Source organism: Myotis nattereri (assembly GCF_964212035.1).
Source record: "Myotis nattereri genome assembly, chromosome: 13".
In the NCBI taxonomy this organism is placed as follows: domain Eukaryota; kingdom Metazoa; phylum Chordata; class Mammalia; order Chiroptera; family Vespertilionidae; genus Myotis; species Myotis nattereri.
Window position 1 is genome coordinate 56,758,090 of NC_138088.1, and position 25,174 is coordinate 56,783,263.

At 58.8% G+C, this 25,174-nt stretch overlaps 1 protein-coding gene across 1 annotated transcript in view; it reads right to left on the minus strand.

Annotated features, from left to right (window-relative positions):
* Positions 1–1,238: 1,238 nt before the first annotated feature.
* JAKMIP3 (Janus kinase and microtubule interacting protein 3) overlaps positions 1,239–25,174 on the minus strand; it is a 51,806-nt gene continuing 27,870 nt past the window's right edge. Inside the window, exons 9-24 of the mRNA XM_081104482.1 lie at positions 24,358–24,417; positions 22,630–22,758; positions 21,646–21,774; positions 20,473–20,556; positions 20,160–20,222; positions 19,850–19,948; positions 19,507–19,605; positions 19,358–19,411; positions 16,084–16,149; positions 15,522–15,590; positions 15,359–15,436; positions 14,242–14,445; positions 13,146–13,211; positions 11,640–11,681; positions 9,847–10,797; positions 1,239–3,453 (exon numbers count right to left, since the gene is read on the minus strand). Coding sequence (XP_080960608.1) covers positions 10,630–10,797; positions 11,640–11,681; positions 13,146–13,211; positions 14,242–14,445; positions 15,359–15,436; positions 15,522–15,590; positions 16,084–16,149; positions 19,358–19,411; positions 19,507–19,605; positions 19,850–19,948; positions 20,160–20,222; positions 20,473–20,556; positions 21,646–21,774; positions 22,630–22,758; positions 24,358–24,417 — 1,410 coding nt within the window. The 3' untranslated portion in view covers positions 1,239–3,453; positions 9,847–10,629. The remainder of the gene's footprint in view (positions 3,454–9,846; positions 10,798–11,639; positions 11,682–13,145; positions 13,212–14,241; positions 14,446–15,358; positions 15,437–15,521; positions 15,591–16,083; positions 16,150–19,357; positions 19,412–19,506; positions 19,606–19,849; positions 19,949–20,159; positions 20,223–20,472; positions 20,557–21,645; positions 21,775–22,629; positions 22,759–24,357; positions 24,418–25,174) is intronic.

Consider the following 25,174-nt stretch of genomic DNA (forward strand, 5'->3'; position numbering starts at 1 on the left):
GTCTTGTCCTCAAAAGCGTCCTCCACGCAGCAGAACCGGGCCGAACCTGGGGACCGCGGGCTGCCTGCGCACAGGCACCGGAGCAGGGCTCCGTGAGTTCCCGTGGCCGGCTTGTGGCCATGGCGGGAGCGGGGAAGGGATGGTGGTCCCAGAGGCTCCTGATGAGGGATGTGGGCGCCGCGTGTGGACGGGGCGGAACTGGGCCTAGAGCTCACCCCACCTCCCACCCCCATCCCACCCCACCCCCTAATCCGCCCCTACCCTCAGGCGGCCCTGCGGAGCTGGCGCTGTCCATACTTGAAGTGCTGAACGTGCGCCCCGGGGCCCCGTGGAGCTGGACTGTTCGCCTCAGGGCACGCGTGGGTTCCCATCTCCTGCTCCATCCCCTGACCACAGTCTATCTATCAGAACCCCAGCTGTGTTTCCGGCCCCCATGGGGGGATCCTATGCCAGGCAGGGAGGCTCTGACTCCAGACCTTTCCAATGGGCCTGGGGGTGCAGGCGGGGGTGAGGGTGGGGGTGGGGAGGGGGCGGGATGGGTCCATGGGATCTGCGCCTGGCCACTCTCAAAGCCAAGTTCAAGGTGTTGAGGAGAGGGTACTCTCAGCTCGCCCAGGGTCACAGGGCGATGCTGCCACTCTGTGGAGCCCTGCAGATTGATTTTAAGGGAAAGACTATGCAGCCTTTGCATTCTGTTAGTGCAGCCAGCATTTGAAAGTATACACTCGGACAATGAGAGTCACTGCCGGGCACTGGAGTGCTTGACTGAGTACCTGCGGAGCATAACACGCAGGCAGAGCTAAGTCAGCTCTCTCCCATCCCCTCGCCCTCCTGGTTTCCACTCCCCAAAGTGGCCAGTAAAGGGCCCTTTACTCACCCGCATGCGATGGCCCACAATGCAAACCTGCCAGGCGCTCTTATTCATGCGCAGAAATTCTCCCCTTCTCCACATTGTTTGAGTTTTCTCTCCTGGTTCTCATTGATAAATGGCCTCCGGGTCTGTGGCTGACCTCAGCAGGCGCTGCCAGTGCCTGGGACCTCAGAGCCTGCCTTCCAGGGGGTGTGCCATGACGCCGGATGAGCCTGTGGACGAGATGCCTGCTGCCCCTCCCCAGTGGGCAGGAGGCCCCAGTCTCCTTCTTGGTGGGGAAAGAGAGATTGTCATTCAGAGTGGACACAGAACACAGAAGTGGCTAATACAGCCAAACTTCAATGCCTTCTGAGGAGGAGAACATTGATATCCTAAGGTTTATAACAATTTTTATTAAAACTGTACAATAAATTACAAACGAGTAAAAATTCTCTGATATACATCGTAGGAATCACCATACAAAAATATGTGCAAAATGTTGTGGTGGATCGCCATACAAACCTACGTCAGGCCTGTGAGTACCGGTTAGCACTGAACAGATCACATGTGTAGAATGTGTTATTGAGGAGTTTTTCAGGGGACGCAAATACTGGCTGGCATATTGCCAGGCGGAAACAGGTCCTCAATTTGTTTTTGCATAAACGTACAGTCAAGCTTTTAAAAAATATACAGTAAACAAATATATGATTTGATACATATATTTACAACTTGATTTCCTGAGCCTAAACGTAAGTCCATTACTGTGTTAAAACACACAGCCCGCCTTAAGGTTTCGATGATGGCAAAAGCAGGTGAAAGTGACAGTGCCTCAAACCCACTCCCACACACCCTCCTTCCTGACCTCCAGGGCCGTGTAAGGCACGCAGGGTGTCCTGAAGCTCAGGGTTCCACGTGGGCAGAGCACCACAGTCCTTCAGCAGCTGGCACCCCAGACCGTGGAAACGAGGTGTACCCACATCCGTGTCAGCAAGGAAGCTGCGGTTCACGTGGGTCTCTGGTCTAGACAAACGAAGCCGTGCGCTGCTCCGGGATGTGCACACAGTGCTACGTATGAGAGCCGTTACGCTGCATACATGTTGACGTCTTGGTTACACATTCAGCATTTCTGGCAACGTTTCAGGGTCCCGCCCTCTTGGTCCACTGCAGAGGGATGCATTTCCACACAGATTTCCCCTTTTGAAGAGCCCAGTGGTCTTGAGTAAAAGGTATACGCTAGGATTTAGAAAACACACCTTCTTTAAAATACTTGAATTCTTCAGATGTTCGTGGGACCAGCAGGAATCAGTGGCGAATGCTCTTATTCTACCGTGTTGGAAAAAGCCCGGTCCTGAAATGCTGGCTTTTGTAACCGGATGAAAGCGGGTACCTCTGACACAGAACTGAAAGCAATGCTATCGAAAGAGGAAAACGGACATTGCGTGTGCTCTCAGAAGACGGCAGGGATGCAAATGTGCTCTGGTGCTTGGAATATTATTTGAAACATTCATTGAGCCGTTTTCCCTCTCCTATGTACACACATTTCACAGGTAACAACTTTGTAAGCGTCAGTGCATACATACGTGGTTCTCTCTCCTGAATAGTATGCCCTTTTTAAATGTATAAGCTGTGATTAAGAGTGTCTGGGGTGGGTGGGTTGGCATATGAAGAACTCCAGACGTATGGACAACGTGCAAAGTCATAACAGTCCAAGGAGACAGGGATGTGACTTTGGGTTTCAAATTCGTATCTTTAGATCCTGAACGGCCGCCCGCATGACTGCTGCTCCTGTGCAGGTATGCACCGGGGGGCCCCACAAGAGGAGTGAGTGGACTTCTGGGGTGTCCCTGGATGCCTGGGTCACACACTCCCTCACACTTCGGTCTGTTCATCCATAAAAGTCCTTGGGCCTTTTACTAAGGCCAGACTATTGTTGCCATTCGGTTCTGAGCACAACAAATGTGCAAGGACGGTACAGTCATAAATTGGTAAGCATGGCCTTAATGACAACAAAAAATGGGTCCTTCTTGCAAAAGTGCAGAATAGTGTATTGCCTAGCGGAACCCTGCCCTCCCCCGGGAAAGCACATCTCTCCGACCCTGTCAGCTTCTCCCCACTTCAGCCTCGGGAATCGGCTGCCACTGTCGTCCCCACCAGAGTTGAGCATTTGTTCTGACACAAATGCAAACTGAACCTAACCCTTGCAGACAACGCGCCACCCTCCCTCCCGCCTCTCGGTGACGCGGTTTGTGTTCCTTTATGCAACGTTGTGACCTATGCTCTCACCTGGCTGCACGGCTAGCTGCCCGGTGTGTCGACTTCTAAGTGCTCCAGAGAGTTAAATCCCTGTGCATGGTGTTCTGGTGGAGCACGTCTGTGCACGCGCGCGCACACACACACACACACGTGCACACACACACACACTCCTTGCAACTTCTTTAGCGCTGAGGGCGACAACCTTAGACCATCCAGGGGGGAGGCCCACAGAGGAAGAGCTGGATGTCGGGCTGCATCCCAGTGCTGGGCGGCGTCCCTGGGCTGTGGACCCGAGCCCTCAGTGGGAAGGGAACCCACACCAAACCTGGCTTCCACATGTGCGGTTTCCTCTGAAAAAGAGTGAAGACAAAAGCTTTATTTTAGCGCGAGCCATCCGAGGCACTCGGGCCACACACACGGCGGAGAAGGCCTGGGAAAGCGCCAGGGGCCACGGTGCCACATTTGAGCTTCTGCCCAGGAGATGCAAACCAGCGTTCCCGGAGGTCATGGGCCCACAAAGGTGGGTCCGTGTGCCCCATGCATGAAGCCATATGCAGAAGTGGCCTCAACCTTCCCGCAATGCCTGGGGCCACTGCCCACGTTCCTACCCCATCTTCATTTCTTCTCATGACTACTTAGAAAGGGGCTGTGTCAGGTAGCAATCCCTCCTTCTCGCCTTTTACGTTGGTGATGTCTGGAACAAGTTAGGAGAGGCCTTCTAACAAGGAGGCTGGGCCAGGATGGGCCCCTGGGGCAGCAGGAGTAAGAGCAGGATGAGGGGTCAGAGGCAAAACCCCAGGGTCTCAGATTTTAGAAACTCCACAGGTTTCTAATCCAGGAGAGAATGAGAGGGTTTGTGGGCTTTTTGTTTCGGTTCCTCAGTCTAACTTCTAAGTCACCCGACAGTCCCCCAAGTAGAGCGCCGTGGATAGGCAACTGCCCGGTGATGGGGCGGTGTCCTGGTAGGGACGGCCGCCGCAACCAAAGCCTCGCTGCATTTAGGAGAGTGCGGTTATGGCGTCGTGTCTATAGTAACCTGCACTGAGGAAAGGTGACGAAGTACAGGAATAGGTGGATAACCAAAGCCATGAACCGGCTTCATGTCACGGCACCAGAATGAGCAGAGGAGGGACCAGGGGGCGCTGGGAGCCTGGCGTTTTGATGTGGGCCCCCGGCCCAGCAGGCACGAACACGTCAGAACCTCATTAAGAGCTGCGGAAGCACAGCGCCTGTCGGTACCACGTGCAAACGGACGCAGACATATGGATCAGGAATCAACATTTTGATTTCTGTCAAAATAGAGCCTGAGGAACAGGCCCTGGTGTGTTTGTGTTGGGAGTGCCGACTGAGATCAACTGTGGGGAAACAGCGGCTGGCATGGGAGACGAGCACCTTCAGGGTCGGAGGAGCCGCCTGGAGCAGAGGCCGGTGCGGGTGGCGAGCACCACGGAAGGCCCCGCCTTGGCCTCTCTGGGGTTCCAGAAACCACATAAAACAAGTCAGCCTGGGTCCCCACAGGGTGGGCCGGCTGACGACCAAGTGGGCGAGGGCCCAATTCCACACTTACTTGGCCAGGTGAGACCCTTTAGCCTGGACCTTTGCTGTCTGCCCCCAAGCAGCGCCCCTACTTCCTGTGTCCCAGACGCCCCCAAATAACCCACACAAATAGGTGTCATCGGCTCCTGGCACAATGGAGAATGGGCTGCAACAGCCTTCCCACATCATCGGAGAAACTGAAGCCAAACATTTCCAAACCAAACAGAAACAAATGAGAACCCAAACCCTGTGGGGCCAGGGCCTTTTATCCCCAAAGCTCTGATTGGGGGGAATGTCAAAAATAAATGGCCTCTCCCAGACCCAGCTTAGCTTCCTCCCTCACAGCGCTCCTCGGGGCCCTTCACCTATCGGCAGGTCTCAACTGCTGCCCGGCCTGCACGGTGTGCGATGTCCCCTCCCCCCAGCGCCCACGGAGGAGAGCCCGGTGGGGCTCACGCATGCTGGGTTGGGCCCTCCGTTCCAGGGGGAGCCACGCTCACACTCTGCCCCGCCCAGGGCTCCTCCTCCTGTTCCGGCTGCAGCTGCCTGGTCAACACGTAATAAAAGCAGCAGCTGCCTTCATGGAGCAGGTCGCAGGTGAGGACCTGCCCGGCTCTTGAATGCAGAGTTGGTGGGTTTTATGTGTCAACCTGACGGGCAGTGGCTGCGCAGACATTCGCCAAACAGGGTTCTGGGTGTCTGTGAGGTTGTCTGGACTAGATTGACATCTGAGTCAGCCGACTGAGTAAGCAGATTCTCCTCCCGATGGGGTGGGCCTCACCCCAATCAGCTGAGCCTCCAGGCGACTCAGGTTCACTCCCGTGTGGGAGCCGTTTCTATGAAATTGTGTTCCTGGGGCTGCAAAAACTTTTTCCATTAACAGTCACTTTATAGAAAGTGACTACATGAGCATCATGGCCTGTTTCCTGGCGTTTTGTCCCAGTTACCTGGGAATCAGAGACTCAGGGCTTAACCTCAGCCATGGCTGGTGATTCCAGGGCCAGAGTGTACCCCCTCGTGCTGCCCACCTCTCCCCTGGGCCTGGGGACACTGGATAGTGGTGTCCTCTGGCCTTGACCGCTCCTCCACCCAGCATCCCCCCTCCCCGGGCATCAAGGGCACCTGTCCTCCATTCCCACGGCCCTGCATAAGCCCCCAGCCCTGGTTTTCTGGAGGACCATTGCTGTGACGGGCCGTCAGGGGGTCAGGGTGGGCGCGGTCATTGCCAGAGGTGGGTATGGGCCGGGTGCTCATGGTGCAGGGACTGAGGCCGGCGCTGAGTGCGTTCCCTGCCTTCCAACCATCTGAGCACATAGGATCCCACCGAGTCCACGTCAGCCCAGGGCTTGCCAGGTCAGGGCCACGCCCTCCAGGTAATGGCCGGAAGGGTGTGTAGAAGCCAGGGCAGCTGGGTCCCTCCTGCAGAGAAGGTGACTGATCTCATCTCCGTACTGTGCATATATGTAAACTGCACAGTCCCCGCCGGTGTGGGCGCAGAATCCAACTGCCCAGACTGCCAGGCTTCTGCCTGACCACACACACACACACACACACACACACACATCGCACACACATGTCACACAGACTCACTTTGCCTGCTCCCCACCGGTGCCTGTCCGTTTCCTGTCTGGGTTGCAGGCAGCAGCTCTCACAGCCCCACGAGGGGGTGTCCAGCTGTCTTTCTGACACTGACCTCTCTAATAATGGCCCCATGGTTGTGCCACTAAAAAGACCCATTATTGCTCCACTCAAGATGGCTGCATTTCCCATCACCGGGCAGCTGCTGAGAGAGACTGGGCTAGATCACAGAGCAGTGAGGGGGGAGGGGAAGCCTCCATTTCCGCCTGTGACTCTGCAAATCTCCCAGGGCCGTTAGAGGAAAGCCTTTGCCTTACCTAAAGCAGGACGATTCTAAACAAAGAGCAGAAGTAAATCGCCCCAAGCCCAACAGGAACGGAAAAGCCTTCGTTCACAGTATCTCGGAGGCTGACCATCGTGTCTGGTTTTGACTCCCAGGTGGACACACGCCCAGAAGAAGCCCCTGCCCCTCACACTCACAGACTTTACAAGAATGTTCTAGAAGCACCGTTCACAAGAGCAAACCCAAGTGTCCGTCAGAGGGAGGAAAACCCATGACATGTAGACACAAGGCGGGTGAGTCTGGGCGCAGTGATAGCAAGTGCAGGAAGCATGGCCACAAGACAAGCACAGCACCTTTCCTCTCCGTAAAGACTGGACAGACAACACAAACTATACCTTCAGAAACACCCGTGTCTGCAACAAAGCTCGACAAGGCGCTGCCCCGGGCCTGGGACAGCAGTGACCTCTCAGGGGAGGGCAGCGATGGGCCAGGGTCCTGTGGTTGGAAGTCACTGCGTCCACAGATGTTAGAAAGAACAAATCGCCGAGTGGCCACTCCCAACCCGTGGCGGCCTGAGCCAGGATCAGGATGAGGGCAGCTCTGGGCACCAACACGGCAAAGGTGGAGGAAACTCGGTGACAAGGACCGGTGAGGGGGACGCACAGGAGCTGGAGTGGCCTCTCAGGCCAGCAGGGACCCCTCAAACCAGCTAATTCTGAAAAGCAAACTCAGTGTCTCCCCCGTGGCCCCACGCAGTGGGACGCCACACAGCCCGCCACCTGCCATCAGACAAGCACGCATCGGACCTCAGCTCTGAAGGCCTCATTTCCACATGGGCTGGTACCTGGGGGGAGCTTTGCAGGGTGCCCGGCAGGGTCCTGTCAGCGTCTGGCATCTGGGGGCTCACCCACTTCAGCAGGCTCCCCTGTCCCTGCTCTCAAGACAGACAGGCAATGACTGGGGACGGCTCTCCCCTAAGCTCAGCCGGCCCCCCATGAACAACCTCAAAGAGCAAGCTGTTCCCTCTCAGGTGAAACTCTGTGAGTAAACACACATTTTGTTCCTTTAAAAAAAAAACAATATAGGCGACGAAGACGGAAGTGTTGTTGGGTTATGGTGGAGACCATGGGAGGTATTGTCAGGTTCCTACTCCCTGCACACGTGGTGCTCACTAACTGGACATGTTCCGGACGACAGCAGCTTATCCCTGGACTTCAAGTGACACCAGAGCCCCCTCTCTGGGCCATGGGGTGCCTGCAGGAGCAATCGCCAGGGGCCTAGAGGAGGGGCTGCTCTTGGCATTCAGGGCCTGCCCACCAGGAGCTGTAAATCTGGGTCCGCTGACACGCAATCTCCTCATCTCAGCTTCCTGCCCGTGCTAGGCAGACGGGCCCACCCCACCACCCCCGGTGCGATGGGGACCAGGCATGCCCGCTAGCCAGAGCGCTGCCCCTGCCTCCCAGGGTGTGGTGACATGGGGTCATGGAGGACGCTCCAGGCAGGACTGGCCAACCACAGAGCAGGACGTGGTCCAGCCAAGCAGAGGGGTTTTGTTTTTAAAAAGGAGTCCTTCACAGTGGGGGTGAGAGAGGACAAAGAAGGGGAACAACGACGGGCAAAATAGGTGCTTCCGCCAAAACTGTGCCCCAAATGCAAAGAGCCGGGCTGGCTCACGGGAGGCCGGGAGTGACGCCCACAGGACAGAAGCCACCGCCACCGGGGAGCCTTTCCGGGGACCCCGGGCAGTAGTTTCCATACAGGCGTGTGCCCCTGTGATGTGCGGTGTCCGCTGCTCCCCCCACGGGTGGCCTCTGAGGCCAGGCGGTGCCTGTGGACTGTCCCTGCCGGGCACTGGTGGTCAGCACTTTCCTGATCGCTCCGAGAGGCACCTGAGCTCCGTGTGGGTTTGAGCGCCCCCGTGTGGCTCTCAGGGTGTCTCCAGGCCCAGGCAGGACCAGGCAGGTCTCACTCTGTTCCGGAGGGGAGCGAGGAAGCATGTCAAACTCGCGGCCCATGGGCCACTTACTTGCTCTAGAGCAGTGGTTCTCAACCTTCCTAATGCCGACCCTCTAATACAGTTCCTCATGTTGTGGTGACCCCCAATTTCATTGTTACACATTGAACATCATGAAAGCATAGTGATTCATCACAAAAACAATATGTAATTATATATGTGTTTTCCGATGGTCTTAGGCGACCCCTGTGAAAGGGTCGTTCGACCCCCAAAGGGGTCGTGACCCACAGGTTGAGAACCGCTGCTCTAGAGGGACCTTGCTAGCCCGAGGCTGTGCTGAGCACCCTGGGGGACCAGATACGGCCTGGGCTGGGGCCCCCTATTGGGCTCACCGCCTGCCTCTTTAGGGAACATACACGCGGACGTTCTATCTGAGACACGAAGGAAACGTCACGGACCCTTTCTGAATAAGCAGGTGGCAGGCTCAGCTCTTCCTCCTCCCAGGCCGGCTCTGCCTCTGCCTCTGCCTCTGCCTCTGCCTCGGCTCAGTGTCGCTCCCTTTTCTACGAGGGCAATGACGGTGCCCACTGAGTGGCACAGGGGCTCTTTGATAGTCACTGTTGGCACCTTAAAGACTCGGAAACCAGATCTGGCTCGCCCCGGCACCAGAGCCTTACCTCGCCCACCTCCCTCCTCTGCTGTCCTCCTCCCTCCTGGGGCTCCCCCCTTGCACTGCCCCCTGGCCTGGGGCAGGGAGCAGAGGTGACTGGGGCCAGGTGGCTGGGATGCATCTGGGACACACGGGAAGCCCGCTGAGCTGGGAGTCGGGGTTGGAGAGAAGGATGGCTCCACAAGGTAACGTAGGAAGCTTTCTCTTTTTTAAGATTCTGGGGGCAGCAAGATGGGGGGGCAGGGCGAGCTAAGATCCAGTGGGGGCTGGAGCAGATGTGGGGGGGCCTTTCACAAGCTCTTCCCTGCAGAGCAGAGATGAGGCCATACTCATAGCTCAGGGACAGTCCCTGGCATGTCCATAGGGGGCTCAGGGAGGCCTTAGCTGGCCTGGGGTGTGTCCTGGGTCTGGGCTGAGGAGGCCCACATGGGGTCAGCTCATGAAGGAGACAGTGAGGATCCCCTATATGGACACCCTCTGGGGATGAGACCTGGTCCAGGGGTGGTAATGGGGAGTGAGCCATCCCCACCTGGCCCCACCCACCCATATAGACACAGAGGAGTGTCCCAGCAAACTGACCCACATTTAAAAGAGGCCGCACTGGACTGAGCAGGATCAGATAAGGTAGAATCCCGTGGTCAGACGGAGGTCAGTGCCCCACCAAGGGCCCCCAGCAGGCGGGAGGGAAGCGCTGTCCCCATGGACGTGTGGCAGTGCCTTACCTGCTCGCCACCTCGGCGTCCGGCTCCCTCCTCACCTTCCCAGGTGCCCTGAGTGTGAAGGGCAGAGTTCTGGACAGGGCAGCTTCAACCACACTCGGCTCCCTGTGCCCTCAGGCCTTGGGCGTGTGGCAACCAGCACCCAGGCCTCCATGGGGTCTGGGCTGCGCTGCTGGAAGTGGCCGCCAGGATCTATGAGGAGGTCAGAGCCCTGTCCGGGGACCCGCCGTGTCGTCCACCTGCCGTTGTCATGCTCAGTCCCATCAGGATCCCAGCCGAGGCTCAGGGCGGCCTCAGCCTTCAGATCTCCGGTGGTCAGGAGGCCGCGGGGGTTGGCATGGAGCAGCGTGGCAGCCGCGGCCCCATCTGTGCCCACGGGGCATCAGCGTCAAACAAGGGAGGGCATCGTGACGTGTCCATCAGTAAGTGCTTGGGACCCCAAGTGAGCGAGTCGCAGCGTCAGTGTAGCCCAGCTGTGGCGGCCCAGGGAGACCGCCCTCGGGACGTCCGGAACGCGGGTCACCATCACGGCCACAGCCTGATTCTGTCATTTCGTGGGGCGCCTGCGTTTTTCTGAGAATCCTCCTCAGAGACCATGTAACAGCTACTGCGGGAACCAGGAGGGGTGGGCTGCAGGCTCGGGGTCTCATGTCCCTGGAACTGGGACTGGGGGGCTGCGCCCCAAGGAGGGACCCCAGGGTCCAGTAGCCAAGACCAAGCTCTTCCAGAGGAGCCCAGTCAGGAGACTAGTTCTCGCTCCGGCTCGTCAGGGTGGACAGCACCCGCTCAGAGCAACTCAAGCCCCCCTCTCGGCCGCTTCCTTAACAGGAGGGGGTCCGCACAGGCCCGAGCCTCCCGGGTCCGCGGGGATGACGCAGGCGGTCTCCATTGGCCACCCCGGCACCTGCTGCCGCCTAGTCCGGCCGGAGGGACGGGGTCTGGCTCCTCTGGGGGCTGGAAGAACAGAGACGAAGACACGTCAGGGCGGCGGCTCAGCGACAGGCAGCGGCTGCAGGATGAGGCCCTCGGGAAAGGGCCGCCACCCTCCCGGGGAAGGTCCTCTCGGCACCCTGTGAAGGGCAGGGCCTTGGACACACACAGACGTGTCCTCTCATCTTGTCTCGGGAGGAGGCGGTGGTCAACCTCCACGTGTGGCCCAGGCGTGAAAGCCGCAGCGATGGCCCACAGCTTAGCACGATCAGGGACGTGAACGAGCCAGCGCGTCCGGGAGGCTGGCCCAGCCGTGGGCAAACTACGGCCCGCGGGCCGGATCCGGCCCGTTTGAAATGAATAAAACTAAAGAAAAAAAAGACCGTACCCTTTTATGTAATGGTGTTTACTTTGAATTTATATTAGTTCACACAAACACTCCATCCATGCTTTTGTTCCGGCCCTCCGGTCCAGTTTAAGAACCCATTGTGGCCCTCGAGTCAAAAAGTTTGCCCACCCCTGGGCTAGCCTCTCTGGCCGGGCCTCCAGCGGGACCCAGGCTCGTACCCGATCCCACAGGGGAAGGACAAAGACCGTGACAGTGCGCTGTCAGCGCTCATGCCCCAGACACAGAAAACACAGTCGCAAGGCTTTTGAGGCGCACGCAGCCCTTCACTGTGTTGGGGGGAGTCCTTGCCCCCCTTCCTTGTCAAGAAAGGCAAGCGCCCTGAGCCCTCTGACGACCACAGCCCCTCTGAATCCTGGCCCCGCCCGAGGCTGAGGGTCCTGAGCTGCCGGGCACCTCCTGGGCGGGCAGGAGGCAGATGGGACCCTCGCCCGGTAACTCTAGGCAATGACATACTCACCACGTCAGGGTGCCCGGGCGAGCTATGACCACAGAATGAAAGCTAAGGAGAAAAATAAGAACAAAAATAGAAACTGAAAAGGAGGGGAGGGCAGAGACATGGAGGGAAAGAGAGAGAAAAGAGAGGTTGTAGTACTTCTGGCGGAAACACTGTGGTCGCAGACAGAACAAGATGAGGATCGGTGGGGCCTGGAGCAATCCTGCCGGGCAGTGTCCAGCAGTTTAAGGATCACACCTCGGGGGGCAGGAGGGGGGGATGGTGGAGACACCTTGGGTCTGAGTGATGGTGCGGCCACCACACAGACATGCTCTGGGGGACCTCGCACTGGCCAGAGGCAGGGCTGTGGGGGACAGTCGGGAGGCACATGCCTGGTGCATCCCTGCCTCTCAGGGGCACAGATTGGGGTGGTGAAGAGGGGGAGCAGATTGGAGGGAGTGTGGGAGAGGAGCTCTAGGGGCCGGCCTTGGGCACTTACTGGGATGAGATTGCTTGGCAGATGGCAGTGAGGTGCCCAGGTTTTGTCACTGGTGGGAGGGGTGGGCAGGGCGGGGTGGGGAGAGCAGGGTGGGGCGGGCGAGCTGTAGGAGCACTGCTGTAGGAGGGGACCCTCCCCCCTGTGAGCACAGAGCCTCTGCTGGCTCTTCGTGGAGGATGCGCAGCCGTGGCTGAGGGAGGCCTGTCCAAGCACCAGCCTCCTGCTCTGGAAGGGACCAGCCGGGAGCGGAACCGACTGGCCTCTTCACTCAGCACTCAGTGGGGAGCCGGCCCTCCATGAGGTCTGCCCCCAGGCAGCACTGACCACAAGGACCCATCACTTGTGGTCACTAGCGACCACTGAAATGTCCCTAAATTACAGGGAAAGAACTGCCCTAAACTAAGCAAAGAGTCAGGGAAGAGTCAGGTCCTCCCACAGGAAGAGTCAGGTCTCCTGGGCCTGCTCCATGCAGTTCGGTCTGGGGAGCGCCGAGTCGCACTAATACCGGGAGTGGACGGGGCACCGTGACCCACGCATGACAGGCCGGGATCCAGGAAAAGAGCCGCTCCAGGCCCCAAGCTGTGTGGCCCCAAACTAAACCCATGCCAGCCCTCGAGTTTCCTAAACCGAGAAGCGATTGTGTTAAGGACCAGAAACAAAAGACTCGTCCTGGCCGGCCGGCCTGTCTTTGAGTGGGACACCGTCCTGCAGAAGCTTGGCTTATAGACCAGCGTGCTTGGGGAACTTGGACAAATCAAATGCCTCAGCTGGCTGTCAGGGAGCCTGGGTCGCTGGTCCGGCACACCTGCCACCGCTGGGGAAACTGAGAGGTCGCACAGCTGGGCCATGGCAGAGGGGGCGCCCCAGGCCCCAGGCTCCTGGTCCAGAGCCGCTGTGGCCCTGAAGCCTCTTTCTGTTCTCCTGTGCCCCGACCCAGCCAGCACCCAGTGACGCCCATGTGAGTTATTGGTCCTTCTCTCTTTCAGACGCTCCGGTAACAAAACAAGCCCCAAAATGTGCATTTATTTTACCTTTTCCTCCAGTTCCTTTATTTGTCTCTTCTGAGCCTCTATTCTTTCTTCTAACTCTTTAATTCTCTGCAATGGTAAAAGGAGGGAAGGCTTCGGTCAGCAGGCTGCCTGGGAAACCACGTGGGAAGACGGCTTTCAAGGTCTCGCTCAGGGACCTGGTGCACAGCCGCCAAGCCACTGCCGTGTTGGACGGGGGCCCCACGGTAGTGCTGTGAGGGGGCTGGAGCCTCAGCCTGTCCTCCCCAGGGCGTCCAGGACCGGGTGGGTCTTCTGGTCCTGACTCCCCAACAGACAACAGCCCATCCCAGCTCGTGGCTTTGCTATGCTCAACAAGAGGACGGCCCTCCCTCAGCCACGCTCCCCTCCCACCTCCTGCAACGTCAGACTATAAACCATGATGCTAGAAGCCCAAGGAAATGGTGAGGAATCGAGTCACAGTCCTTCCCAAACGTTACAGTGGAGTGACGGCTGACGTACTGCGCTCAAGCCCTTTAAGATGCAGTGCCAAGTAGAGGCACGTGTGCGTGTGCCCACAGCACCTGCACCCCGAGGCAGCAGTGCTCTGACCATGGCCACCTGGTGGGGGTGGGGGCCGCAGGCAAGGTCCCACACTGACCTCCCTGGGTCTGGGGTGAGGGTCCTGGCAGCTGGCTAATCCTCTGCTCAGACATTAGCCCCTGACAGTCACTGTCAGCCTCCCTGACTAGCTCCCCTGTTTCTGCAAGTGCAGGCGTTGCGTTTGGGGTGTTCTGAGCAGGGTACACATCCATGTCCCTTCCAGGTCATGCAGGACGCGGAGGGGAGAGGGGACAGGGGAGGCATGTCTTGCACACCAGGCTGCCTAGCGATGGACTGGCCAGAGGAGACCAGGGGCTGCTCCCCGGCCCACAAGCTGCTGCTCCCCGGATGGCACCTTCACCACGCCCTCACCCGGCAGTCAGGGGTCCCAGGAGAGTGGTTGTGGCCCCAGAGGCCGGTCTGGAGGGGCAGGTGGCCTGGCAGGAGGGTCTGCATGGGTGTGGCTAAAGGGCGTGGTCATGGGGTGTGGCTACTGGAGGGCATGTTCATGGCACCATCTCCCCCGCCCCCGGCGCACCTGCTGTGCCAGCTGCAGGAGCTCCATGCGCTCCCGCAGGATCTGGGCGTCCCGCTCACGCAGCTCACTCATGACCTGGCGCTTCCACTGCTCCACGGCCACCCTGAGCTTCTCCCGCTCCTCCTCCGACAGCAGCTCGGCCACCTTGGCCCCCGCCTCCTGCTGCAGGGCGTCGAACAGCATGGCCTCCAGCTCCAGGATGTGCTGGGCGGGAGGGGAGAGGTTAGTTCTCGCCCGGTGGGGCCGGGCACCCGTCCCTTGGTGTTACAGCTCCGGGCCACTGCACCGAGGGCCCTGGACTGGCTGCAGTGATGCCCTGCAGGAGCCCGGGCCACCGGGGGCGTCTCTGGCCCTGCTGACAACTCCGGGAAGGAGAATGAAGGCCCCTATTTACCATGAGGGGCCGAGGGGCCCCAGGCCTACCCGCTGGTGGAGGGCAGCCCCAGACCCCATGCCTGCTTCTAGCCCATCCTTGGGCCACCTCGCCCAGGCCACCTCGCCGGGGCCCCTGGACGGCGTTTCCTGAACCAGCACATGACACGCTCGGACTTTACGGCTTTACGGATTCGCACCCCAGGGGGAGACAAAGGCACATGGACTAGGACGGTCCTGCAGGGAGACATTCATTCACGGGGTAACCAATGGCCAGAAAGCAGGAGGGCGCTTCGCTCCTGCAGGAAACTTTGGGTTCCTTCGTGGGGGACGCTGTTTCCCACAGGCAGGCTGACGTGTGGGTCAGGGAGTGGGGGGCGAACACAGCAGGAATCCCAGTAGAGAGGTGTTACTTAACTCAACTGTGTTCAGTTAATTCGCAAATGAATCCTATTTCAATGACTCCAATGCTATCCCCTCATTTCAAATGTCCCTTTGATTCCGCTTGTGTGCCCTCGTTCCTGGGGCGAAAAGTTTGATAACAGGCCTGGGCATCCTCGGAGCTCGCCGGACAAGGGGGTGTCAGGGGGACACAGGCAGGCAGTGACCCCACGGGTCACACTGGCCCAGGCTCTCCCGGCAGGTCTGAGGCCTAGCCCACACAGGCCCCTGAGACACCCCCCTGGCGCAGGAGAACTTTCCCCATTTCCCCGTCCCCCAGGGGTCAGCAGCACATGCCTCTCACCTTGTGAGCCTGGTCCAAGGCCTGCTTCCTGTAGTCCAGCTCCTCGTCCAGGTAGCCCTTCTGTTTACTGAACAGCTCCTGAAACACAGGGGCCTGTGTCTCGGCCTCGGGGTCCGGCCTGCTGACGCCGGGGTGCGGGCCACATGGCGAGACACCCACCCACCTTCTCACTCTCCAGGTCGACCATCTTCCGCTGCAGGGCTGTCTCCATCTCTTCCATCTGCTGGAGCCACTGGACACAAACAGAGCAGGTGGCTGTGACCCTGGGGTGCCATCCCCTCCCCCTGCCATCTAAATAGCCTGCAGAAGGAGGGAGGCAGGCCTGGCCCCGGTGTCCCCCCTACTCTTCCTCCTGGCGGGGAGAGCTCGCCCTCATCGGGAGTTGGGTTGGTGCTGGCACCTTGGTCTCCCCGAGCTCCATGTGCCCAGGGTACAGGCCAGTACAGGCTCCAGGCCACGCCCCTCACCAGGGATCCAGTTCACAACCCTAGCATGTGCCCTTGACCAGAATTGAACCTGGGACCCTTCAGTCTGCAGGCCGACGCTCTATCCACTGAGCAAAACCAGCCAGGGCCTGGTGGGTGCTTTTTGACCTCTGTGTGTGCCAGGCCTTCCAAGGCCAACAGGATTAGCAACCCCCTCCCCTTCCTCCTCCCAGGAGCAGCATTTCTCTGAGCTGAGCGCGGAGAGGGAGACCTGCTGGCAGCATCCACACAAGCGTTTACCTTTTCAGCCAAGGTCAGGACTGTCCTGGCTTGTATGACAACCACTTGCTCTTCATTGGTCAGATTCTGCGTCAAAGCAGAATAGACATATAGTCAGGGGCAGGGCCATCGGGGTAGCTGGGATGAATGACAGGTGCATGGTGAGACTGATTGATGGATGCTCAGTGGGGCTGAATGAGGGGTGCATGGTGGGGCTGAATGAGGGGTGCACGGTGGGGCTGAATGATGGGTGTTCAGTGGGACTGAATGAGGGGTGCATGGTGGGGCTGAATGAGGGGTGCACGGTGGGGCTGAATGATGGGTGTTCAGTGGGACTGAATGAGGGGTGCATGGTGGGACTGAATGAGGGGTGCAAGGTGGGGCTGAATGAGGGGTGCACGGTGGGGCTGAATGAGGGGTGCATGGTGGGGCTGAATGAGGGGTGCACGGTGGGGCTGAATGAGGGGTGCATGGTGGGGCTGAATGAGGGGTGCACGGTGGGGCTGAATGAGGGGTGCATGGTGGGGCTGAATGAGGGGTGCACGGTGGGGCTGAATGAGGGGTGCACAGTGGGGCTGAATGAGGGGTGCACAGTGGGGCTGAGTGAGGGGTTCATGGTGGGGCTGAATGAGGGGTGTTCAGTGGGGCTGAATGAGGGGTGCATGGTGGGGCTGAATGAGGGGTGCATGGTGGGACTGAATGAGGGGTGCATGGTGGGGCTGAATGAGGGGTGCATGATGGGACTGAATGAGGGGTGCATGGTGGGACTGAATGAGGGGTGCATGGTGAGGCTGAATGAGGGGTGCATGGTGAGGATGAATGAGGGGTTCATGGTGGGGCTGAATGATGGGTGTTCAGTGGGACTGAATGAGGGGTGCATGGTGGGACTGAATGAGGGGTGCATGGTGAAGCTGAATGATGGGTGTTCAGTGGGACTGAATGAGGGGTGCATGGTGGGGCTGAATGAGGGGTGCATGGTGGGGCTGAATGAGGGGTGCACGGTGGGGCTGAATGAGGGGTGCATGGTGGGGCTGAATGAGGGGTGCACGGTGGGGCTGAATGAGGGGTGCATGGTGGGGCTGAATGAGGGGTGCATGGTGGGGCTGAATGAGGGGTGCATGGTGGGGCTGAATGAGGGGTGCACAGTGGGGCTGAATGAGGGGTGCATGGTGGGGCTGAATGAGGGGTGCACGGTGGGGCTGATTGAACAGATGCAGGGTGGGGGGCTGGGGCCACAGCTAAGGCTGCTTTTATTAAAATGGCCTCCCAGGAGTCTGATACCCTGTTCGTGACCCTGTTCACTCTGGGCGCATTCTCCTTTCTGTCCTCTCTGGTCCTCTCACTGCTGGTGGCCATGAGGGTCTAATTAGCCCACTGAGGCAGAATGGGATGGTGGGCAGCGTATCAAGCAGGCGGGCAGCAATAAATGTGTCCCTACCTGTCTATGTCCCCATCTTTGTGTAAAGTCAGCCCTTCGCATATGCAGCCCTGAATTATTAAAACATCGCTGACAAATGTGGAGCAAAGATCAGACACCCGTGGCTGTGAAATGGTCCCCATCCTTGGTGTTTTTGCCTTTTTTCTGCATGTTTTATTCCTGTCTCATTCCAAGGAGCCCACCTGTGTGGTCCCTCCAGGTGGGGAGAGTTTGGTTTTGAGACCAGTGAGCATCCTCAGAGGATGTGGACACAGGATGTGGTGAGAGCTGGGCTGTCCATGACTCCCTCTGCAGGAGCTCCCTAAGGGCAGGGGTCTCTTGCCATCCCGATACCCATGCAAGCGGCATAGGGTGGGGGTAGTGACCAAGTGCTATGGGCACACTGCACCCCTGACTCAGGCACGGTACTGGGGCTGGGGCCAGTGCCCCTCATCCTTCCTGCCTCCGGGAAACTGGCCAGGCTGCATGCATGTCTGGGTTTTGGTATGTGCTTGTGAGTGAGCATGTGTGCGTGCGCGTGTGTGTGTGTGTTTGCGTGTGTGTGTTTCTTTTTCTTCCATGTACTGTGAGAAGCGCACTAGTTTGTCTAAGTGCTCTTTCTTGAGAGCAGTGACCAGGATGGGAAGCCCAAGGGCCTTAGGACAGCTGTAGCCATGTGTTTGTTAGTACACCTTGTGGGGGGAGTTCTGGGGTATGAAGTGGGGCTGCCACCAAGTTCAGTTGATCCACCGCTTGGGCAGAGGATTCAACAAGTGTAGGATGATGGATGGAGGCAGGCTGGAGGGTGGATGAACAAAGGATGGAGGATGGGGAACTGATGGATGGAGAATGGAGGATTAAGGGTGGATAGATGGAGGACGGACGATGGAGGATAATGGAGGATGGAGGATGGATGGATGGATGGATGGATGGAGATGAAGGACAATGGAGGATAGAGGAGGAGCTTTGTGGATGGAGGATGGAGGATGAATGGATGGATGGAAGATAGATGGACAGAGAAGAGAGGATGGAGGATAGATGAATGGAGGAGAAAGGATGAAGATAGATGAATGGAGGAGAGAAGATGGAGGATAGATGAATGGAGGAGAGAGGATGAAGATAGATGGATGGAGGAGAGAAGATGGAGGATAGATGAATGGAGGAGAGAGGATGAAGATAGATGAATGGAGGAGAGAGGATGGATAGATGGAGGCTGGCTTGCTAGAGGATGAATGATTGAGGGATAAATGAATGGAGGATGGATGGAGGATGAACGGATGGATGAATGGAAGATGGATAGATGGGTAAATGGATGGATAGATGGATGAAGATAGATGAATGGACAGAGGATGGAGGCTGGGATGTAGACATGGTTACTTTGTCCCTTCACTAATTAGGATTCCTTCTGGGTGTTTGATGTAGAAATTGGAAATCTGGCCTAAATGAGACTTGGGATATTAATGGGCTCCAGCCACCCTCCCAACCAAGAAAGTGAGACTCCCAAGTCTGGGTTGCGTGTGGCATCCGTCCCAGCCAGGGTTTGGAAGAGTTAGAGACGGAGTGGGATTCAGAAATGGAGAACATGTGGCCAGAAGCACCTCTGCTGAGGAATTGGCTGTGGGCTCCCCACCCTCGCAGAGCAGAGGCCCCAAACCCCGTTTGGGTGCTGGTCGCCACCCACACAGGCACAGGAACAGCATGAGAAAGGAACATAACTTCTCCCAAATGCCTGGGGCCCGTCTCAAGCAGCCCTGGCCACAGGGAAGGTGTGGCAGGGCTGGGCAGGGCCGCCTGTGGCAGGACCACAGAGGGCTCACGGGGGCCCCGGACCACGGCGTGAGGAGGCATGCACAAGTCAGGAGAGCAACATACACTTACGGCGTTGTCCCCCAAGATGTCCAGCTTCTTCATCAGCTCTGTGACCTGGATGTCCTGGAGGCAAAGACACGAGGGACACGCGGGAGGTGAGCGCCAGCCGGGGGGGCGGGCGTGGGCACAGTTGGGACACAGTTGAGGGGAATGGTTACCGTCACGCCTTCCGCCTCACAGTACGCTTGCAGGGGGCTCTTGCCGTCCACGAAGGGGATGTGGTGGAAGTTGATGGCGGGTGACTTCCTCTCCCTCTCCTAGACAGAGAGTAAGGCTGGGCACGGGCCGGTGGTCCCTCCCGGCTCCTCCCGCCATGGAGGCTGTGCTGGGGCAGCCCAGGGAACACAGGAAAGCCACAGAGGCCACCAAACGTGGTCAACACGACATTTGCGCATCAGGAAGGCCGAACGAGGGGCCGGCTCAGCCCTCCATCACACCAGCCCCGCGGGCGACCCCACTCAGCCAGCTCTGCTCACGCCCAGCACCCCGCCCACAGTGCACCTCCAGTTCCAGGATCCGGAATTCCAGCAGCTCGTTCTGGTCTTTCACATCCTGGACCTCGTGTTTTAACCGAGCCTCTTGCGTCTCCATTTGCTTAATCTGTAAAAATAAAAGAGGGGCGAGACACCGGAGGTCATGTGAGGTCAATTCCCTGCCTTTCCCGGAAGCTTCTGGTTGTCCCTGGGGGTGGTGACTGGCCCGGGTGCCTGGCCCAGAGCCCAGCCTGCAGGGACCCACACGCGTCCGTGAGCACAGAGACATCATGCTTCTCCTAGGGGACCGGCCGGGCTCCGGGGCGGGTCAGGCGCACCTGTTCCACAAGCTCTTGGTTTCTCCGGTACAGGGCTTGCTTCTCTCCGATCCACTTCATGTCCTTGAAAATGAAATGGGCACGGAGGGATAAATGCACTGCAGGGTACAGTCATACAGCCAACATTTAAATCACGGTTCCGCGGAGCAGAGGGTTCGACAGATGGGTGCAGCACCCAGCTCCTGAAGCAGCCGCCTCAGGACAACTGTCACCTGCTAATGACATCACCCACTTCTTGGGGGTCCTGGATGGAGACAGGAGGGGCCAGCCCTGCTTCGGTCAGACCCATGTGCCCCCCTGTGGACGCACTCACCTGGCCCTCCTCGGCCAGGGCCTTCTCCAGGTCCTCGATCTGTGTCTGCGCTCTCTGCACTTCTGCTTGGAGCTGCTCACGGGTCTGTGGGACCGGAGGAGAGACATCAAATTTTCCCTAAGAGCCAGGACATGCCCACATGACGGAGGTTCAGAGGGCGACGGCGGGTTCAGCTAGCGGGGAAGTGGCCGTTAGCGGCTTTGCAAGGGTGCTCCGCGAGGAAGGACCTCACAGCTCACTTGAAGGGAGGCCCTCACTCGTTATGGGGATGATCTGTGATTCGTTTTGAGGGATTGTTAGGGGAAAACCTCCAGTGCAGGGTGAAACGGCCAAGGAGGATTGGGCCTGCTGGGTGCGGGCCAGGCCTGGTCCAGTCCCTGATGACAGTGCGACCACACTCAGAGCGGCTTGCAAAGCAATCGCAGCCCAGATCCCGACAGAGCCTTCCCTTCAACGTGTGCCCTCTGCCGGCCCTGGGTTCCCTCCTTTTCCAAGCCTATCCCTTGTTTACAAAACCAGCCACCTAAGTGCCACCGGGGCTTCCAGGGGGCCCAGCCCCCCTCCTGTGAGTTAATTCCCTCTGATGTCTAAACCACAGGGCGCTCCTGCTCCCCTGGGCACAGTTTCCAGGGCAAATGGATGAAAGCGTTTGGGGCCAGCTGGGCACAGGGCCTGGGGGGGGGGTCCCTCAACTCTGGGCCTCCTCTCCCCTAAGGGGCAGCAGGTGGGCACAGCATCTGAGCTCAGCATGTGTTGGATGAATGAATAATCTCAGCAAATTTCAAAACCTGAGCTCAAATGCTGGCCCTCCCTCACCTCTGTGCCTCCGCTGGGGGGCAGCTCCCTAAAAGCACCGCTGCCAGGTGTACAAGGAAGGCGGCTTCACCTTCAAGGAGCTGCAGGCCCTATGACCTCCACCACGGCCCGGAGCAAAGCAAACGAACATGCTCTCTGGGGGGTCACCAGCACAGCTCTGCCAGGCCCCAGCCCAGCCGAGCCAGCGCCGGCTCCCCCAACACTGGCTCCTAGTTGTCTGGGCACCGGTCACACTGAGAGGGAGGGGGAGGAAATAAAGGGCCCGGTGGGGGGGCGGGGGAGGTGGGGTGATGCCTATGTCCCTGCCGTGGCCGGGGTCAAGTGGGGAGGCTCCACTGGAGTGGAAGTCAGTTAGACCTTAACTTCTCGCTCTGCGTCCAGCGTCCCTCCGACCTGCTCCTGCAGCAAGGCGTACGCGCGCTGCAGGGCCTGGTACTCCATGGTCAGCTGCCGGAACCGCAGCTCCGTCTCCTCCTTGGCCATGCCCTGGAGAGGCGCACACACACAGCGTCAGCACCTGGCCTCGGCCTGGGGGCCTGGGAGGTGAGTCTGAAACCCTGGGGTGAAAGGCCAAGGACAGGGCCCCGCTGGGCTTCCACCTGGAGAGGGCAGGTGTCTGCTGTTGCCTCCTGAGGCCCTACTGGACCCCGAAGGGTTCGCTTGTCAGAAAACAAGCCAGAGGTCTGCGTGGGCGGGAGGGGGCGGGGGGGGGAAGGTTGGCCATGTCTGGAGCAACCAGGCCCAGGAACCCTAACCTGGCCCAGCTCCCCCAGCCCCATCCTGTTCCCTGAGGCTTATGGCGGCAAGTGCGCTGCTGTGTCTGAGAGCGCTAAGTAGCTCCCTGGCCCTGAGGCATCCGCCAGACCTACCAGGGGCGGCCCCACCATGGCCTCAGTGCCCCCTGGGCCTGGTCCGGGCAGTGGACCACCGGCTACTCCTTGTCCCCTGGCCGCAGGGCAGGGCCAGCTAGGCTCAGGTGGCTGCCTGGATCTGAGGTTGGCATCCTTCCAGAAGAAGGGGCCGTCAGTGGGACACCCTGGCCGTGTTTTTATCAGAGAGCTTCTGCTGCCCGTGCACATCCTGGCGTGTGCCCTTGGCAATGGTGCCGACCCCGGCTGGGGTTCAGACCTCCCGCATGCAGCCCCTTGAGAGGGCGGGAGCTCTCTTCTCTGCACCTCTGCAGCGGGGGCACTGGACGGAGACGCACAGAGCGTGTGCTCGGAGAAAGGGGCGGCCAGCAGCGGGCAGCGGCAATAGGAGTGTTTCTCCTGGTGCCAAACTGTGGACTGTGGCACCTCTGCAGGGAGCGGCGCCCACCCCTGCCCCTGCCCGCCCCCTTACCTCCTCCAGGTCATCGTCTGGGGTGCACGGGGTTTGGTCCGTCCTGTCGGTTTGGTAGGATATGGAAGAGCCGTCAGATTCCAGGGAAGCCTCTTCATCGTATCCGAAGAAGGTCTCCACGACCACCGGCTTTGGTCAAAGGGACAATGTTAGTTCAAACCCAGCGGGGCCGAGCCACCAGCCCCAGGGGCCGCTCCCGCCGGCTGTGGGCCAGCTGCAGGGTCACGCCCCAGCGCACGCCAGGCTCCATTGCGGCTGCCCAACCTCAGGGCAAGGGGTTGCCATGTGGTCCTTCTGGAAGTGGGGCTGGCGAAGGGCCGAGGGGCTGGAGGTCTATGGAGAGGTGGGCCACCTTCATGGTAGGGACTGAGCACGGCCGCGGACCAGCTCTGCGGGGCCCAGGGCAGCGGCACTCGGATGCCCCTGTGCAGGTGACATGCCACAGGACTAACAGTGAGCACTAGCCTGGCGTCCAGTGTCTAGTGATTCCTTTTTATTGTGTTTTCAAAGCATTGTCCTCGGCAGATTAGAATAAAAGTAAAAACAAGAGCCAAAGCTGGTCCTTCCCCAGCTCGTGGGAGAGCCCTGTCTGAGGGACACCCCACAGCTCCCCTCTGACACTGGCAACCCAGGCTCCCCTCTCCCCCGGACGCTCTGTGTGCCCGCTCATGGCCGGTCCATTGGCCATCAAGGCTGGAGTGTGTGATGGCAACCAATGCCCTGCCCTCGGCCCTCAAGCCCGTCCTGCCCACTGATGGCTCCTGACTCACCCGACCTGTCCCTCCTGTCATCTCACGGAGCACCTGGCCCAGGTGGAGAGAGTGAGCCTCCCTAAGCCCGTCCATGCTGCTAGAGCCTGCTGTCGGGCTCTCGGCCTCAGAGAGCCCCTAAACACCCTCAAATGACCCGACACCTCTCAGGCCTCCTGTGGGCCTTTCTCACAGCTCACATGACGAACATGGCTGATTGTTTAAAAACTAACAAAAACACACATGCTCTGCAAAAAGCAGGACATGAGTCAGGTCCTTAGGAAATGTCTCCCAGACGCCCTCTAATAATAATCACAGGTTTATCCCAAAGGATTGTGCAGCAGAGAAATGACCCAGGTCTTCGAGGGAGGGGCCTGCATGGGGCCTATGGTTGGGGGTGGGGTAGGGGCTGCGGCCTGCAGATCCTCAGGGCCCCAGGGTCCCAGGCTGGCTCCTCCCCCTCCTTATTATTTTCATGAGTTCATATCGTCTCTTGGAAATGTGAAAGAAATAAGGCTGGCCCTAGCCAGTTTGGCTCAGTGGATAGAGCATCGGCCTGCAGACCAAAGGGTCCCGGGTTCGATTCTGGTCAAGGGCATGTTTCTCGTTTGTAATGTGTAAGGAGGCCAGCCTGGGCCCTGGTTGGTGTGCGTGCGGGAGGCTACCAACCGATGTGTCTCTCTCACATCGATATTTCTGTCTTTCCCCTCTCTTCCACTCTCTCTAAAAAAAATCAATGGAAAAATATCCTCGGGTGAGGATTTTAAAAAAAGAAAAAGATATACGGCTGGATTTTTAAATTTGAAAGTATGAACCGAATTATTTCCTTTGGGTCCTGCCTTGGTTATATCACAGTAACAATTTTTAGAAATAAAAAAAATCATTTTATTTTCACTTCCAAAGGGAGAGATTCCTTCCTCGCAGGCGGCTTTTACAACACATGTTTTCTGGGCACCTACGCCGACATCCTCTCACTGACCTTGGGCAATTTGGCCATCTTCTTCCTCTGTTTCCGAAATCTCAAAAGCTTGTCACGCTCCTGCAGAAACCAGTGGAAGAGATGCTTTTGAGTAATTGCACAGCTCTCTCAGTTTCAAATACACGGTCAAGGTTCCGTGCTAGCATGGGTGGCTGTAGATGGGCTGGCGTACTAGCCACACTGACGTAAACACGCCGAGCCCACAGCCTGCCCAGGAGTCTGTCTGCAGGTGTGGACGGCTCGTCCCCACTCTTCGGGCTGGAGGAGTGCCTGGCCTGTTTAGGTGGCTCCGCTCACCACACTCATGGGCCCCCCAGCTTCTTTTACGGCGGTGCTTGGCTGGGGGGCCCACGTTGGGGGCAGGGGATTTGAGTGGTAGAAACAGAAATGGGACCTGAGGGGACGGATGAGCCAGCCCCTGGGGCCTCTGAGCAGATGCCTGCACGTGGGGAGCCCACAGATGTGGGCATGGACCCCATGAATGTGTAAGGAGGCCAGTGGCCTGCTTCTCTCTGGGGAGTGAGGCTGCATTTTTGTGAGCATGACCGAACCAACCAGCCCAGCCCGTGGGTGCATGCCGGCAGGGCTGGGGAACCCAGGGGGGGGAATGGCCCCAGAGAGGAGAGCCCTCCGACCTCTGGTTGAATAAGTGACTCAGTACTGAGCAGAGCTGGGCACTGCCACTGGCCAAAGGGGCACACATGGCTCCCTGGCACGTGGGCGTTCTCGGTCACCACGGCAAAGCCTCGGGGCAGGTAGCACTGCGGCCACAAAATCCCCCTGGGAGCTGGCACAGCCACTTGTCTGGCCTGGAAGG